Source organism: Salmo salar, chromosome ssa12 (assembly GCF_905237065.1).
Source record: "Salmo salar chromosome ssa12, Ssal_v3.1, whole genome shotgun sequence".
Lineage (NCBI taxonomy): Eukaryota > Metazoa > Chordata > Actinopteri > Salmoniformes > Salmonidae > Salmo > Salmo salar.
Genome location: NC_059453.1, coordinates 72827599 through 72841138, shown reverse-complemented (window position 1 = coordinate 72841138; position 13540 = coordinate 72827599). Strand labels below are relative to the sequence as shown.

The window sequence follows — 13540 nt, the reverse complement described above, 5'->3', positions numbered from 1 at the left end:
GATGTCCCTGCTGTGGCGTGACTCTTTGTCTGTGTCTGTGGCATCAACGCTAGCCAGGTCTTTAAAAAGTAGGACCGCAGTATATGAAAGGGAGAGATTATGAAAGACTTGATGGAGTGCCAATTTGGGTCCAAGGTAGACACATGTTCATGCATTCTCATTATCTCTCTCACACACACATACTGTACAAACACACACACACAGAAGCACACACACACACACATTGCCAAGTTACACTGCAGAGGGAGAAGTGTTTGCTTCAGATGAACGTGACCATGTGAATCAAGATTATTATAATAAATAGAAACAAACGAAAACTAATACTGAAAAAACAATTTTATAAAATAATTAACAAAACAGTTTGAGAACTAAAACTATACAGAAACTATTATATTTGACTGTAAAACTAACTAAAATAAAAACCATCATGAATTATGGTCCCCCTAAACTTTAGGAAAAAATCGAATGGGGTTTTCAAGCTTTTTTTTCTTCTAATGGGGTTTTCAAGTTTTTGAATTTGGCCGGCAAACGATGCCAGGTGTTGGCGATGTTTTAAATAGGTTGAGCTTGTGAATCACTTGCTAACAGAGTAGAAATCTGATACTGTAGGTAGCTAGTCTAGCCAAAAGGCAAGCAAGGAGCATGAACAATGGCGACAGCAAACCCTAAACCACCAGTGGTCGGTCGAGAGTTTCCTTCCAAATCAAACTGTATTCGTCATGTACAGTTTATAGCACGTATAAAAGGTGCAGCGAAATGCGTGTGTGCTTGCTTCCTCAACATTGCAGTACAATAATCAAAAGTCAAATAAAAAATAACAAGGAATAGAAGAGGTAGTAATAGCATAATAATAGCCTGGTATGTACACAGTAGGATATACAGTATAGAAAATGAATTTGCTTTGTCAAGTATGACTGTATTTACAAATATAACGTGGGTACACAGTTTAATAAATAGTATATAATTGAACAGCATTGTTGACTGTGTGTGTGTCAGTGGAGGCTGGTGGGAAGAGCTATAGGAGGTCCGGCTCATTGTAATGGCTGGAACGGAATAAATGGATCAGAGTCAAACGTGGTTTCTATATGTTTGATACCGTTCCATTTATTCCACTCCGGCCATTACAATGGCTCCTCTGCTGTGTGTGTGTGTGTGTGTGTGTGTGTGTGTGTGTGTGTGTGTGTGTGTGTGTGTGTGTGTGTGTGTGTGTGTGTGTGTGTGTGTGTGTTTTATAGGTGGTTGTGGTGTGTGTGTGTGTGTGTGTTTATAGGTGGTTGTGGTGTGTGTGTGTGTGTTTATAGGTGTGTGTGTGTGTGTGTGTGTGTGTGTGTTTATAGGTGGTTGTGGTGTGTGTGTGTGTGTTTATAGGTGTGTGTGTGTGTGTGTGTGTGTGTGTGTGTGTGTGTGTGTGTGTGTGTGTGTGTGTGTGTGTGTGTGTGTGTGTGTGTGTGTGTTTTATAGGTGGTTGTGGTGTGTGTGTGTTTATAGGTGGTTGTGGTGTGTGTGTGTGTGTGTGTGTGTGTGTGTGTGTGTGTGTGTGTGTGTGTGTGTGTGTGTGTGTGTGTGTGTGTTTATAGGTGGTTGTGGTGTGTGTGTGTGTGTGTGTGTGTGTGTGTGTGTGTGTGTGTGTGTGTGTGTGTGTGTGTGTGGTTTATAGGTGGTTGTGGTGTGTGTGTGTGTGTGTGTGTGTGTGTGTGTGTGTGTGTGTGTGTGTGTGTGTGTGTGTGTGTGTGTGTGTGTGTGTGTGTGTGTGTGTGTTTATAGGTGGTTGTGGTGTGTGTGTGTGTGTGTGTGTGTGTTTATAGGTGGTTGTGTGTGTGTGTGTGTGTTTATAGGTGGTGTGTGTGTGTTTATAGGTGGTGCGTGTGTGTTTATAGGTGGTTGTGGTGTGTGTGTGTGTGTGTGTTTATAGATGGTGTGTGTGTGTTTATAGGTGGTGTGTGTGTGTTTATAGGTGGTTGTGGTGTGTGTGTGTGTTTATAGGTGGGTGTGGTGTGTGTGTGTGTGTTTATAGGTGGTTGTGGTGTGTGTGTGTGTTTATAGGTGGTTGTGGTGTGTGTGTGTGTTTATAGGTGGTTGTGGTGTGTGTGTGTGTGTGTGTTTATAGGTGGTTGTGGTGTGTGTGTGTGTGTGTGTTTATAGGTGGTTGTGGTGTGTGTGTGTGTGTGTGTATTTGTAGGTGGTTGTGGTGTGTGTGTGTGTGTGTGTGTTTATATGTGGTTGTGGTGTGTGTGTGTGTGTGTGTGTGTGTGTGTGTGTGTGTGTGTGTGTGTGTGTGTGTGTGTGTGTGTGTGTGTGTGTGTGTGTGTGTGTGTGTGTTTATAGGTGGTTGTGGTGTGTGTGTGTGTGTGTGTGTGTGTGTGTGTGTGTGTGTGTGTGTGTGTGTGTGTGTGTGTGTGTGTGTGTGTGTGTGTGTGTGTGTGTTGGTGTGTTAAGGGTTGGATGTGTGGAGAGTGCAAATAGTCTCTTAGGTGCAAATAGTCTCTTAGGTGCAAATAGTCTCTTAGGTGCAAATAGTCTCTTAGGTGCAAATAGTCTCTTAGGTAAAAATAGTCTCTTAGGTAAAAATAGTCTCTTAGGTGCAAATAGTCTCTTAGGTGCAAATAGTCTCTTAGGTACAAATAGTCACTAAGGTGCAAATGAATAGTCACTAAGGTGCAGGTCTGTGGAGGGAGACAGATAGGGTTAGCTGTTCAGCAGTGATGTCCTGGTTGTAGAAGCTGTCTTGGAGCATGTTGTAGGGCCATATAAAATCAGTTATATTTTTTTACCTGATTCCGTTAATTTTTTTCACAAATTTGGTTTTCTGTGTTTTGTTGTTCATGGTTATCGGTCTCAAAATCACACTTTTTAAATAGAAAAACAGACAAATTGGATGTTCTGTGCTCAACAATCCTTAAACCACATCAGGAGACCACTTTTGAGGTCTGGGTGTAGTGGCCCTTAATTCAACTTCACACTAGCCAGAGACTGTTGTTTGGTTAGCGATGATTCTGTAGCGCTCATGTGATTGCAGTGTTTGCAAAACAAATGGCCACTGTATTGATGAAAATAATCATGATATCATTCTGCCAGGTAGGCATAGCTACTTTGTAGTTAGCATTTCATTGAGAAGGTTTTTGGGGACCTTTCCCTCTACTAGAAGTCAGTTGTCATTACATTAGCAACATCACTAACGAGTACACAAAAAGGCAGACAAGCACTCACACACAGACAGGGGCATTCCTATGCCATTGCCTCTTCAGAAAGTTGAAGGAAAATATGGATCACTGATGCAGTTTGTTCATGTCTTATAATAATCTTGGAAAAATGTATGCATTTTCTTATAAGTTCAAAACATTTTTAACATTGTTGAATTCCATTCTAATGTCTGGATTTCATGATTCTGTCCGCGTTCTCCACAATGTAGATTTTATTGTGTCCTACCGTTGGTCTGAGACCCATTCCTCGCTTGCTCGGGTGACTGGAGTCTTTGGTGGTCTTCCAGGCCTTCCTCAAACACCGCCTGGTGTAGATGTACTGGAAAGCAGGGAGCTATGCCCCAGTGATGTGTTGGATCATCTGCACCACCCTCTGTACAGCCTTGCGGTTGACGGCGGTGCAGTTGCCATACCAGGCGGTGATGCAGCCAGTCAAGATGCTCTCGATAGTGCAGCTGTAGACATTTTTGAGGATCTGAGGGCCCATGCCGAATTTCTTCAGTCGCCTGAGGTTGAATAGGTGCTGTTGTGTAATTGCTCCATGTGTGATTGGTCCAAAATATTTCTTGCACCAGTCTAGGCGCTAATCCTTTAAAATCCAAGTCACATTGAGATTGACTTCATCATTTAAACCTTACCTAACCTATGACCTGACCCATGACCCAATCTGCATACCCTGCCCGTCATCATTTGAGACACAGCATACTCTTGAATACAGGGTGGGTGTCATTTCAATCATAGAAATATAATGAATAGAATGAACCTATCCCTTCAGACCACTGCAATAGCTGGTACACCATTGTCTTATTCGATTCTATTATTTTAGGATCTATATTTATGTGATTTCTTCCTATGGAAGATGGACAGTTTAATTTAGAACAATGGATATTTCCACTCAAGTTAGCATTCTCTGGTGTGTGGATCTCTAACGATCTTTGTTGTACCATTTTAAAAGTAGACATTTCAATATAATTCACATTTTAGTAAATGTATTAGCCAAATCATGACACCCAGTTTGTATTCAAGAGTATGCTGTGTCTCCACAGATGGCTGGCACAATGCAAACACCTCAGGTTATGTAAAATAGGGTCTAAGACACAAAATATACTATATGAACATGAAACAATTGGAGTTTATGCATTTTTGGATAATTTACGTTAAAGATTAAAAAGTGACATATATATATATATATATATATATATATATATACTACCGTTCAAAAGTTTGGGGTCACTTAGAAATGTCCTTGTATTTGAAAGAAAAGCACATTTTTTGTCCATTAAAATAACATCAAATTGATCAGAAATACAGTTTAGACATTGTTAATGTTGTAAATGATAATTGTAGTTGGAAACGGCTGATTTTTAATGGAATATCTACTTACGCGTACAGAGGCCCATTATCAGCAACCATCACTCCTGTGTTCCAATGGCACGTTGTGTTAGCTAATCAAAGTTGATCATTTTAAAAGGCTAATTGATCATTAGAAAACCCTTTTGTAATTATGTTAGCACAGCTGAAAACTGTTGTTCTTAGACCGCTGCAAAGAGAAACGACAGTCCATCATTACTTTAATACATGAACGTCAGTCAATAAGGAACATTTCAAAAACGTTTAAAGTTTCTTCAAGTGTAGTCGCAAAAACCATCAAGCGCTATGATGAAACTGGCTCTTGTGAAGACTGCCACGGGAAAGGAAGAACCAGAGTTACCTCTGCTGCAGACGATAAGTTAATTCGAGTTAACTGCACCTCAGATTGCAGCCCAAATAAATGCTTTACAGAGTTCAAGTAACATACACATCTCAACATCAACTGTTCAGAGGAGACTGCGTGAATAAGGCCTTCATGGTTGAATTGCTGCAAAGAAACCACTACTAAAGGACACCAATAAGAAGAAGAGACTTGTTTGGGCAAAGAAGCACGAGCAATGGACATTAAACCGGTGGAAACCTGTCCTTTGGTCTGATGAGTCCAAATGTGAGATTTTTGGTTCCAACCGTTGTGCCTTTGTGAGACGCAGAGGAGGTCTCCGCATGTGTGGTTCCCACCATGAAGCATGGAGGAGGACATGTGATGGTGTGGGGGTGCTTTGCTGGTGACACTGTCGTAATTCATTCAGAATTCAAGGCACACTTAACCAGCATGGCTACCACAACATTCTGCAGCAATACGTCATCTCATCTGGTTTGCACTTAGTGGGACTGTCATTTGTTTTTCAACAGGACAACAGGATACCTCCAGGCTGTGTAAGGGCTATTTGACCAAGAAGGAGGGTGATGGCGGGCTGCATCAGATGACCTGGCCTCCACAATCACCTGACCTCAAGCCAATTGAGATGGTTTAGGATGAGTTGGACCGCAGAGGGAAGGAAAAGCAGCCAACAAGTGCTCAGCATATGTGGGAACTCCTTCAAGACTGTTGGAAAAACATTCCTCATGAAGCTGGTTGGGAGATTGCCAATAGTGTGCAAAATTTCAAGACAAAGGGTGGATACTTTGAAAAATCTAAAATATATTTTGATTTGTTTAAAACTTTTTTAGTTATTAGATGATTCCATATGTGTTATTTCATAGTTTTGATGTCTTCACTATTATTATACAATGTAGAAAATAGTAAAAATAAAGAAAAAACCTGTGAATGAGTAGGGGTGTCCACATTTTTGACTGGTACTGTGTATATATATACATTTTATAAATCATTAAATAGATTGACAACCCTGTTTGTAAATTTTGTAAACTTTCAAATGATATCAAACTCCACTGTTTTTTCAGTGATGAAGACATGGATATCTGATGGTAGGGTGGAGTATGCAAAATGGGTCAACTTTTAACACCTCTATCTCCTGAATGTTTTGACATTCAGGTCCAAAATGTAACTATATGATCACTTCTACCGTTAGCAAACATGTATGGAATATTTCATTCCAATTAAAATGGGTGGAGGAAAAAGTGATTAAATTCATATGGAACAACTATATTGACTGTGTCGGGGGTAAAAAGTTAAAAGTATGCTCAAAGACTCTCTGCTCCCAAGTAGATACTCAGCACCCTCAAAGCAAAGCACAGTTCATCCTCATGTTTCCCTCAACCGGTTGACAATGGAATAGTTACAGTAGCAGCAATATTGGTGTGACATCTAAATGATGCTGCAGGTGAGATAGAGGCTTGGCATGTAGCGGTGCCCTCAGTAATTGCCTTATGGGGGACATTTTCAGGGACTAAAGCTGGCATAAGAAGACAGAAACAGACATCCTGTTAATGAGAGAATGCTGTGAACCCCCTAATGCTAATATCACACAATCCCCATGTCCTTTTCTTTGATCTATCTGTGATACCAGTGAGCACTAAATAGGCCCTCCCTCCATATGTTTCCTACCCTTTGTATCAGTGTTCATGGGCCCATTCTATATTCAATTGTTGTTGCATTCTCATATGCTCATGTTTGTATTTGTTTGTGTGTTTAACAGGCACCACGCGGCTGCCCAGAGAAAGGGAGGTACCGGGTGTGGACTACAACTTCATCAGCGTGGGAGACTTCCGTATCCTGGAGGAGAGTGGCCTTCTGCTGGAGAGTGGAACCTACGATGGTGAGGATTCACTAAACACGTGTTCAATAGTTGATTAATAAACTTAGTAGTCAGTTGTTGAATTAATTACAGCGAGCAAGAGTGAATTGCATTGGCCAAGGCTAAATAGATTTATCAGGCAAACATTATTAAGAAGCTTGTTAGAACTGAAACCTTCGATCACAAGGAGGCGAGGATACTCAAGAGCCCTTGAGCTGCTCTATCCATTAAGAACTCCTTTAATCTGTAGAGCGGCAATGTGCTGATAGGCTGCCCCACCTAATCACCAACCTCAGTAGATCCTCTGTAGATGTTTTAAACTGCTGAAGTGTGCCTGGCCTGTTGACTCCACTACTGCAGAGGCAGAAGAGAAGCTATCTATGGTTTATTCATGTGTTGATTGCCCTCTCTACCTATGAGGTCGCATGCTTCCAAAAACTACTGGCAGCTACCAGATCTCTTTATATGGCCTCCCATCCTTGCGGTATCCTCTACGACAAAAGAGGTGTCCTCTTTATAAAGGAAAATCTGTTTAGTTTGTGCCTTGGTGATGACACACTGAACTTGGCTGTTGTGTGAACTCCTTTATGTAACCATAGCAAATGTTGTTATAGCAGCAGGTGACAGTTCATACATAGTAAAATACATATATATTTTATTTGCAGTGTTGACACAAGAATGGCTGTTTATGGGGTTTCCTGCTATTGTATGTAGTCACTCACAGTTGAATGAGTTGAATCAGTTTTACAGTTTTCCTTTTTAATAGCACTTCAATGGCACATTAAGTACTCACCCTGCATTATGGGGTTGAATAGTCTCAGAGTATTTATGTCATGAAGAATTGGAGTCGAGGATTTTTCTCACATTGTCCGATGATTATGGCAGTAACATGATAATCTCTTCTCTTTAAGCTCAGTCTTTCATACACCAAATCCTAGCTGCCTGCTGTGGAATCAGAATGGAATGGACTCAGGCTTTGAATGTTAGAGGAGCACCTCTGGTCTAGTGATTGGCCCATATCACATATCCTTCTCTGCAGTGTCTTATTTCTGGAGTAAGAGTCTTACCAACCAGACGCACAGGGTCTATGAAGGAGCTTGGCACTGGCAGGTCCTGACTGTTGACTGTTTCAAGTTCAAGTTTCATGCACAACTCAAAAACCAATAATGTACATTATAACTAAAAGAAAAAAAGAAATTTGAAATACACAATAAAGTAAGTAAGCATAGTATATACAGGAGATATACAGTTCCAATACCATATTTGCAATGTGCAGTGATACTGGAGTGATGGAGGTAGATACAGTGGATTCGGAAAGTACATTTACATTTTACATTTTAGTCATTTAGCAGACGCTCTTATCCAGAGCGACTTACAGTAGTGAATGCATACATTTCATGCATTTTTAAAGTATTCAGACTTTTTCCACAATTTGTTACGTTACAGCCTTATTCTAAAATTGAATACATCTTTTTTTCACCCATCAATCTACACACAATACCCCATAATGACAAAGCAAAAAAGGTTTTTAGACATGTTTGCAAACGTATTAAACATTTAAAACGGAAATACCTTATTTACATAAGTATTCAGACCCTTTGATATGAGACTTTAAATTGAACACCCTGTTTCCATTGATCATCCTTGAGCTGTTTCTACAACTTAATTGGAGTGCACATGTGGTCAATTCAATTGATTGGACATGATTTGGAAAGACACACAACTGTCTATATGAGGTCCCACAGTTGACAGTGTATATCAGAACAAAAAATTGTCCGTAGAGCTCCGAGACAGGATTGTGTCGAGGCACAGATCTGGGGAAGGGTATCAAAAAATATCTGCAGCATTGACGGTCCCCAAGAACACCGTTGCCGCCGTCATTCTTAAATGGAAGAAGTTTGGAACCACCAAGGCTCTTCCTAGAGCTGGCCACCTGGCCAAACAGAGCAATCAGGGGAGAATGGCCTCGGTCAGGGAGGTGACCAAGAACCTGATCGGCACTCTGACAGAGCTCTAGAGTTCCTCTGTAGAGATGGGAGAACCTTCCAGAAGAACAACCACATCTGCAGCACTCCACCAATCAGGCCTTTATGATAGAGCCAGACAGAAGTCATTCCTCAGTAAAAGGCACATGACAGCCCGCTTGGAATTTGCCAAAAGGCACCTAAAGGACTCTCAAACCATGAGAAACAGCATTCTCTGGTCTGATGAAACCAAGATTGAACTCTTTGGCCTGAATGCCAAGCGTCACATCTGGAGGAAACCTGGCACCATCCCTAAGGTGAAGCCTGGTGGTGGCAGCATATGTTTTTCAGTGGCAGGGACTGGAAGACATGTCAGGATCGATGGAGAGATGAATGGAGCAAGGTACAGAGAGACCCTTGATGAGAACATGCTCTAGAGCGCTCAGGGCCTCAGAGTTGGGAGAAGTTTCACCTTCCAACAGGACAACGACCCTAAGCACACAGGCAACACAATCCAGTAGTGGCTTCGGCACAAGTCTCTGAATGTCCTTGAGTGGCCCAGCCAAAGCCCGGACAGGAACCCTATCGAACATCTCTTGAGAGACCTGAAAATAGCTGTGCTGCGACGCTCCCCATCCAACCTGACAGACCTTGAGAGGATCTGCAGAGAAGAATGGGAGAAACTCCCCAAATACATTTGTGCCAAGCTTGTAGCATCATACCCAAGAAGATTCAAAGCTGTAATCGCTGCCAAAGGTGCTTCAACCAAGTACTGAGTGAAGGGTCTGAATACTTATGTAAATGTGATATTTTCATTTTTTTGCGTTTCTAAAAACCTGTTTTTGCTTTGTCATTATGGGGTATTGTGTGTAGATTGATGAGGGGAAAAAACAATTTTAATCCATTTTAGAATAAGGCTGGAACAAAATATGTAAATAGTCAAGGGTGATGATGGAGTGAATGTTTGTTTGAAAATGATGGAGTGAGTGTTTGTGTGTCTGTTGGATTGACAGTGTGTGTACGTGTGTAGGGCCCTGTGAGTGTGCATAGAGAAATAAAAGGTCAATAACTCAGATAGTCTGTAGCTATTTTGTTAGCTATTTATCGTATTACTTGGGGATAAAAGCTGTTCGAGAGCCTGTTGGTGTCAGACTTGATGCACCAGTACCTCTTGCCGTGCGTCGTAGAGAAAATAGTCTATGGCTTGGGTGGTTCGAGTCTAACGATTTTCCTGTCCTTCTTTTCACACCACCTGATATAAAGGTCCTGGATGGTGGGAGTTCGGCCCCGGTGATGTACTGGGCTGTCCACACAACCCACTGAGGGCGGTGCTATTGCCATACCAAGCAGTGATGCAGCCAGTCAATATGCTCTCAATGGTACAGCTGTAGAACCTTTTGAGGATTTGAGGGCCCATGCCAATCTTTTTCAACCTCCCGAGGGGGAGAGGCACTGCCGCGTCTTCTTCACAACTGTGCGTGTGTGTTTGGACCATTTTAATTCTTTAGTGATTTGAACACCAAGGAATTTGAAGCTGTCTACATGATCCACTGCCGCCGTGTCGATGTGGATGGGGGCGTGCTCACCCCCCCATTTCCTGTAGTCCACGATCAGCTCCGATCAATGTCTTGCTGATGTTGAGGGAGAGATTGTTGCTCCGGCACCACACACCACGTCTCCTGGGCCCTCTGATGTCCCTCCAGATACTCCCTGAGGTTCTCCCTGTGAGTCAACCCCCAGCTGACAGACAGCAGGTTGGAATTGACGCCTCCTCACACACACTTTGAGCAAATCCCAGCCCTGTTGGGGAAGACAGAATTGAGATCACATACAGTAAGAAAGGGGCTGCAGGTTTCAGAAGCTGTCAAGTCAAGGGACAGCCACCCACAGCTGTGAGCTGCCCTTCATCTCTGAGCTGGAGCCAGACTTGTGGGATTTCTGCACCTTTACAGGCAGCCAGATAACACGGTAAAGCACATATTCTGAATGATTTGATTAAGCTAGAGAGAGAGAGAGAGAGAGAGAGAGAGAGATTGGGGAGAGAGGGAAGGAGAAAGGGAGAGGGCCAAGGATAGATTTAAAGTACTTCAGCTGAGCTGCGCCCAGAGTCCGCTCTTGATGACAAGCTCTCAAAGCTGTACACTAGCAGTGTTTGGCTGGGTGCAAATGTGTGTATTGACTTTCCAGGGTTCTAGGCTGCACTTTGCTATCCTCTGGAGTGCATTGAAGGCCCTGATAGTGGCAAGTTCTCCAAAGAAACAGAGACAGCTCAAACTTGTTTGGGTATTGGCACATAGCTGTGGTCTCACTGCTCAATGAGTAAACTAGGTACAGTACAGAGCTATTACAAAGTAATATGATATGGGAATTTTTTCCATTTAGATTTTTTGCCAAATAGAGTATACATTCTGAGTAAGTGTATGAAACAAACAAGACCTAATTTTGCTGGAATCGCCTGCTGTATTTGAGCCCTCTAGTTTATTTTATGTCCTACATTAAATACCCATAAATTTGACTCGCCCAACTGACTTTTAGAGTAGGTTGTGATCATATTACTCTTCAATGTGATCTGTAACTAATCTTAATGTTTTTTCCAATACCCATTAGCCATTAGCTAGTTTGCATCCCTGCTCTCTGGCTGATTTGTAATGCCATGCCAGACAATCCACCATCTGAGAACAAGCACTATTATCCTCTCTCACTTCCCTTACTTCCTGTCATCCCTGGCCGTTAACCCCCCACCTTCTACACCGACTGCCTCCTTCCTTCCCCTGTGTCCTACACTGAGTAAACATTAAGAACACCTGCTCTTTCCATGACAGACTGACCAGGTGAATCCAGGTGAAAGCTATAATCCCTTATTTATGTCACTTGTTAAATCCACTTCAATCAGTGTAGATGAAGAGGAGGAGACAGGTGAAACAAGGATTTTTTTTGCCTTGAGACATGGATTGTGTATTTGTGCCATTCAGATGGTGAATGGGCAAGACAAAAAATGTAAGTGCCTTTGAACGGGGTATGGTAGTAGGTGCTGTAGAACTGCAACGCTGCTGGGTTTTACAGCCTCAACAGTTTCCAGTCTGTATCAAGAATGGTGTATCACCCAAGGGCATCCAGAGAACTTGACAACTGTGGGAAGCACTGGAGTCAGCATTGACCAGCATCCCTGTGGAACGCTTTTGACACAATGTAGAGTCTGTGCCCCGACGAATTGAGACTGTTCTGAGGGAAAAAGGTGGGGTGCAACTCATTATATGGTATACTCAGTGTACAGTGGCTTGCAAAAGTATTCACCCCTCTTAGCATTTTTCCTATTTTGTTGCCTTACAACCTGGAATTAAAATATATTTTTGGGGGGGTTTGTATAATTTGATTTACACAACATGCCTACCACTTTGAAGATGCAAAATATGTTTTATTGTGAAACAAAGAAGAAATAAGACAAAAAACAGAACTTGAGCGTGCATAACTATTCACCCCCCTCCAAAGTCAATACTTTGTAGAGCCACCTTTTGCAGCAATTACAGCTGCAAGTCTCTTGGGCTATGTGGTACATCTAGCCACTGGTATTTTTGCCCATTCTTCAAGGCAAAACTGCTCCAGCTCCTTCAAGTTGGATGAGTTACGCTGGTATACAGCAATTTTTAAGTCATACCACAGATTCTCAATTGGATTGAGGCCTGGGCTTTTACTAGGCCATTCCAAGACATTTAAATGTTTCCCCTTAAAACACTCAAGTGTTGCTTTGGCAATATGCTTAGGGTCATTGTCCTGCTGGAAGGTGAACCTCCGTCCCAGTCTCAAACCTCTGGAAGACTGAAACAGGTTTCCCTCAAGAATTTCCCTGTATTTAGCTCCATACATCATTCCTTCAATTCTGACCAGTTTCCCAGTCGCTGAAAAACATCCCCACAGCATGATGCTGCCACCATCATCCTTCACTGTGGGGATGGTGTTCTCGGGGTTATGAGAGGTATTGGGTTTGCGGCAGACATAGTGTTTTCCTTGATGGCCAAAAAGCTAATTTTAAACTCATCTGACCTGAGTACCTTCTTCCATATGTTTAGAGAGTCTCACACATGCCTTTTGGCAAACACCAAACAAATTTGCTTATTTGTTGTTTTTTTTAAACATTTATTTCACCTTTATTTAACCAGGTAGGCCAGTTGAGAACAAGTTCTCATTTACAACTGCGACCTGGCCAAGATAAAGCAAAGCAGTCCGACACAAACAACAACACAGAGTTACATATGGAATAAACAAACATACAGTCAATAACACAATAGAAAAGTCTATATACAGTGTGTGCAAATGAGGTAAGATAAGGGAGGTAAGGTAATAAATAGGCCGTAGTGGCGAAATAATTACAGTTTAGCAATTAAACACTGGAGTGATAGATGTTCAGAAGCTGAATGTGCAAGTAGAGATACTTGGGTGCAAAGGAGCAAAAAAAATAAATAACAGTATGGGGATGAGATAGTTGGATGGGCTATTTACAGGTGCAGTCATCTGTGAGCTGCACTGACAGCTGGTGCTTAAAGATAGTGAGGGAGATAAGAGTCTCCAGCTTCAGGGATTTTTGCAATTTGTTCCAGTCATTGGCAGCAGAGAACTGGAAGGAATGGCAGCCAAATGAGGAATTGGCTTTGGGGGTGACCAGTGAAATATACCTGCTGGAGCTGAGATAATGCGGGGCTTCACCTAGCAAAGACTTATAGATGACCTGGAGCCAGTGGGTTTAGCGACGAATATGAAGCGAGGTCCAGCCAACGACAGCATACAGGTCACAGTGTGTAGTATATGGGGCTTT

General features: G+C 42.2%; 1 protein-coding gene across 5 annotated transcripts in view; it reads left to right on the top strand.

The window, feature by feature from the left end:
• LOC106565872 (membrane-associated guanylate kinase, WW and PDZ domain-containing protein 3) overlaps nt 1-13540 on the top strand; it is a 192737-nt gene that overhangs the window by 143546 nt on the left and 35651 nt on the right. For all 5 annotated transcript variants that reach the window (XR_006758080.1, XR_006758079.1, XR_006758078.1 and 2 more), the window contains exon 3: nt 6668-6787. Coding sequence is in view for 1 of the 5 variants with exons in the window: in XM_014133506.2 (XP_013988981.1) it covers nt 6668-6787 (120 nt within the window). In the remaining 4 variants the exon portion in view is untranslated. The remainder of the gene's footprint in view (nt 1-6667; nt 6788-13540) is intronic.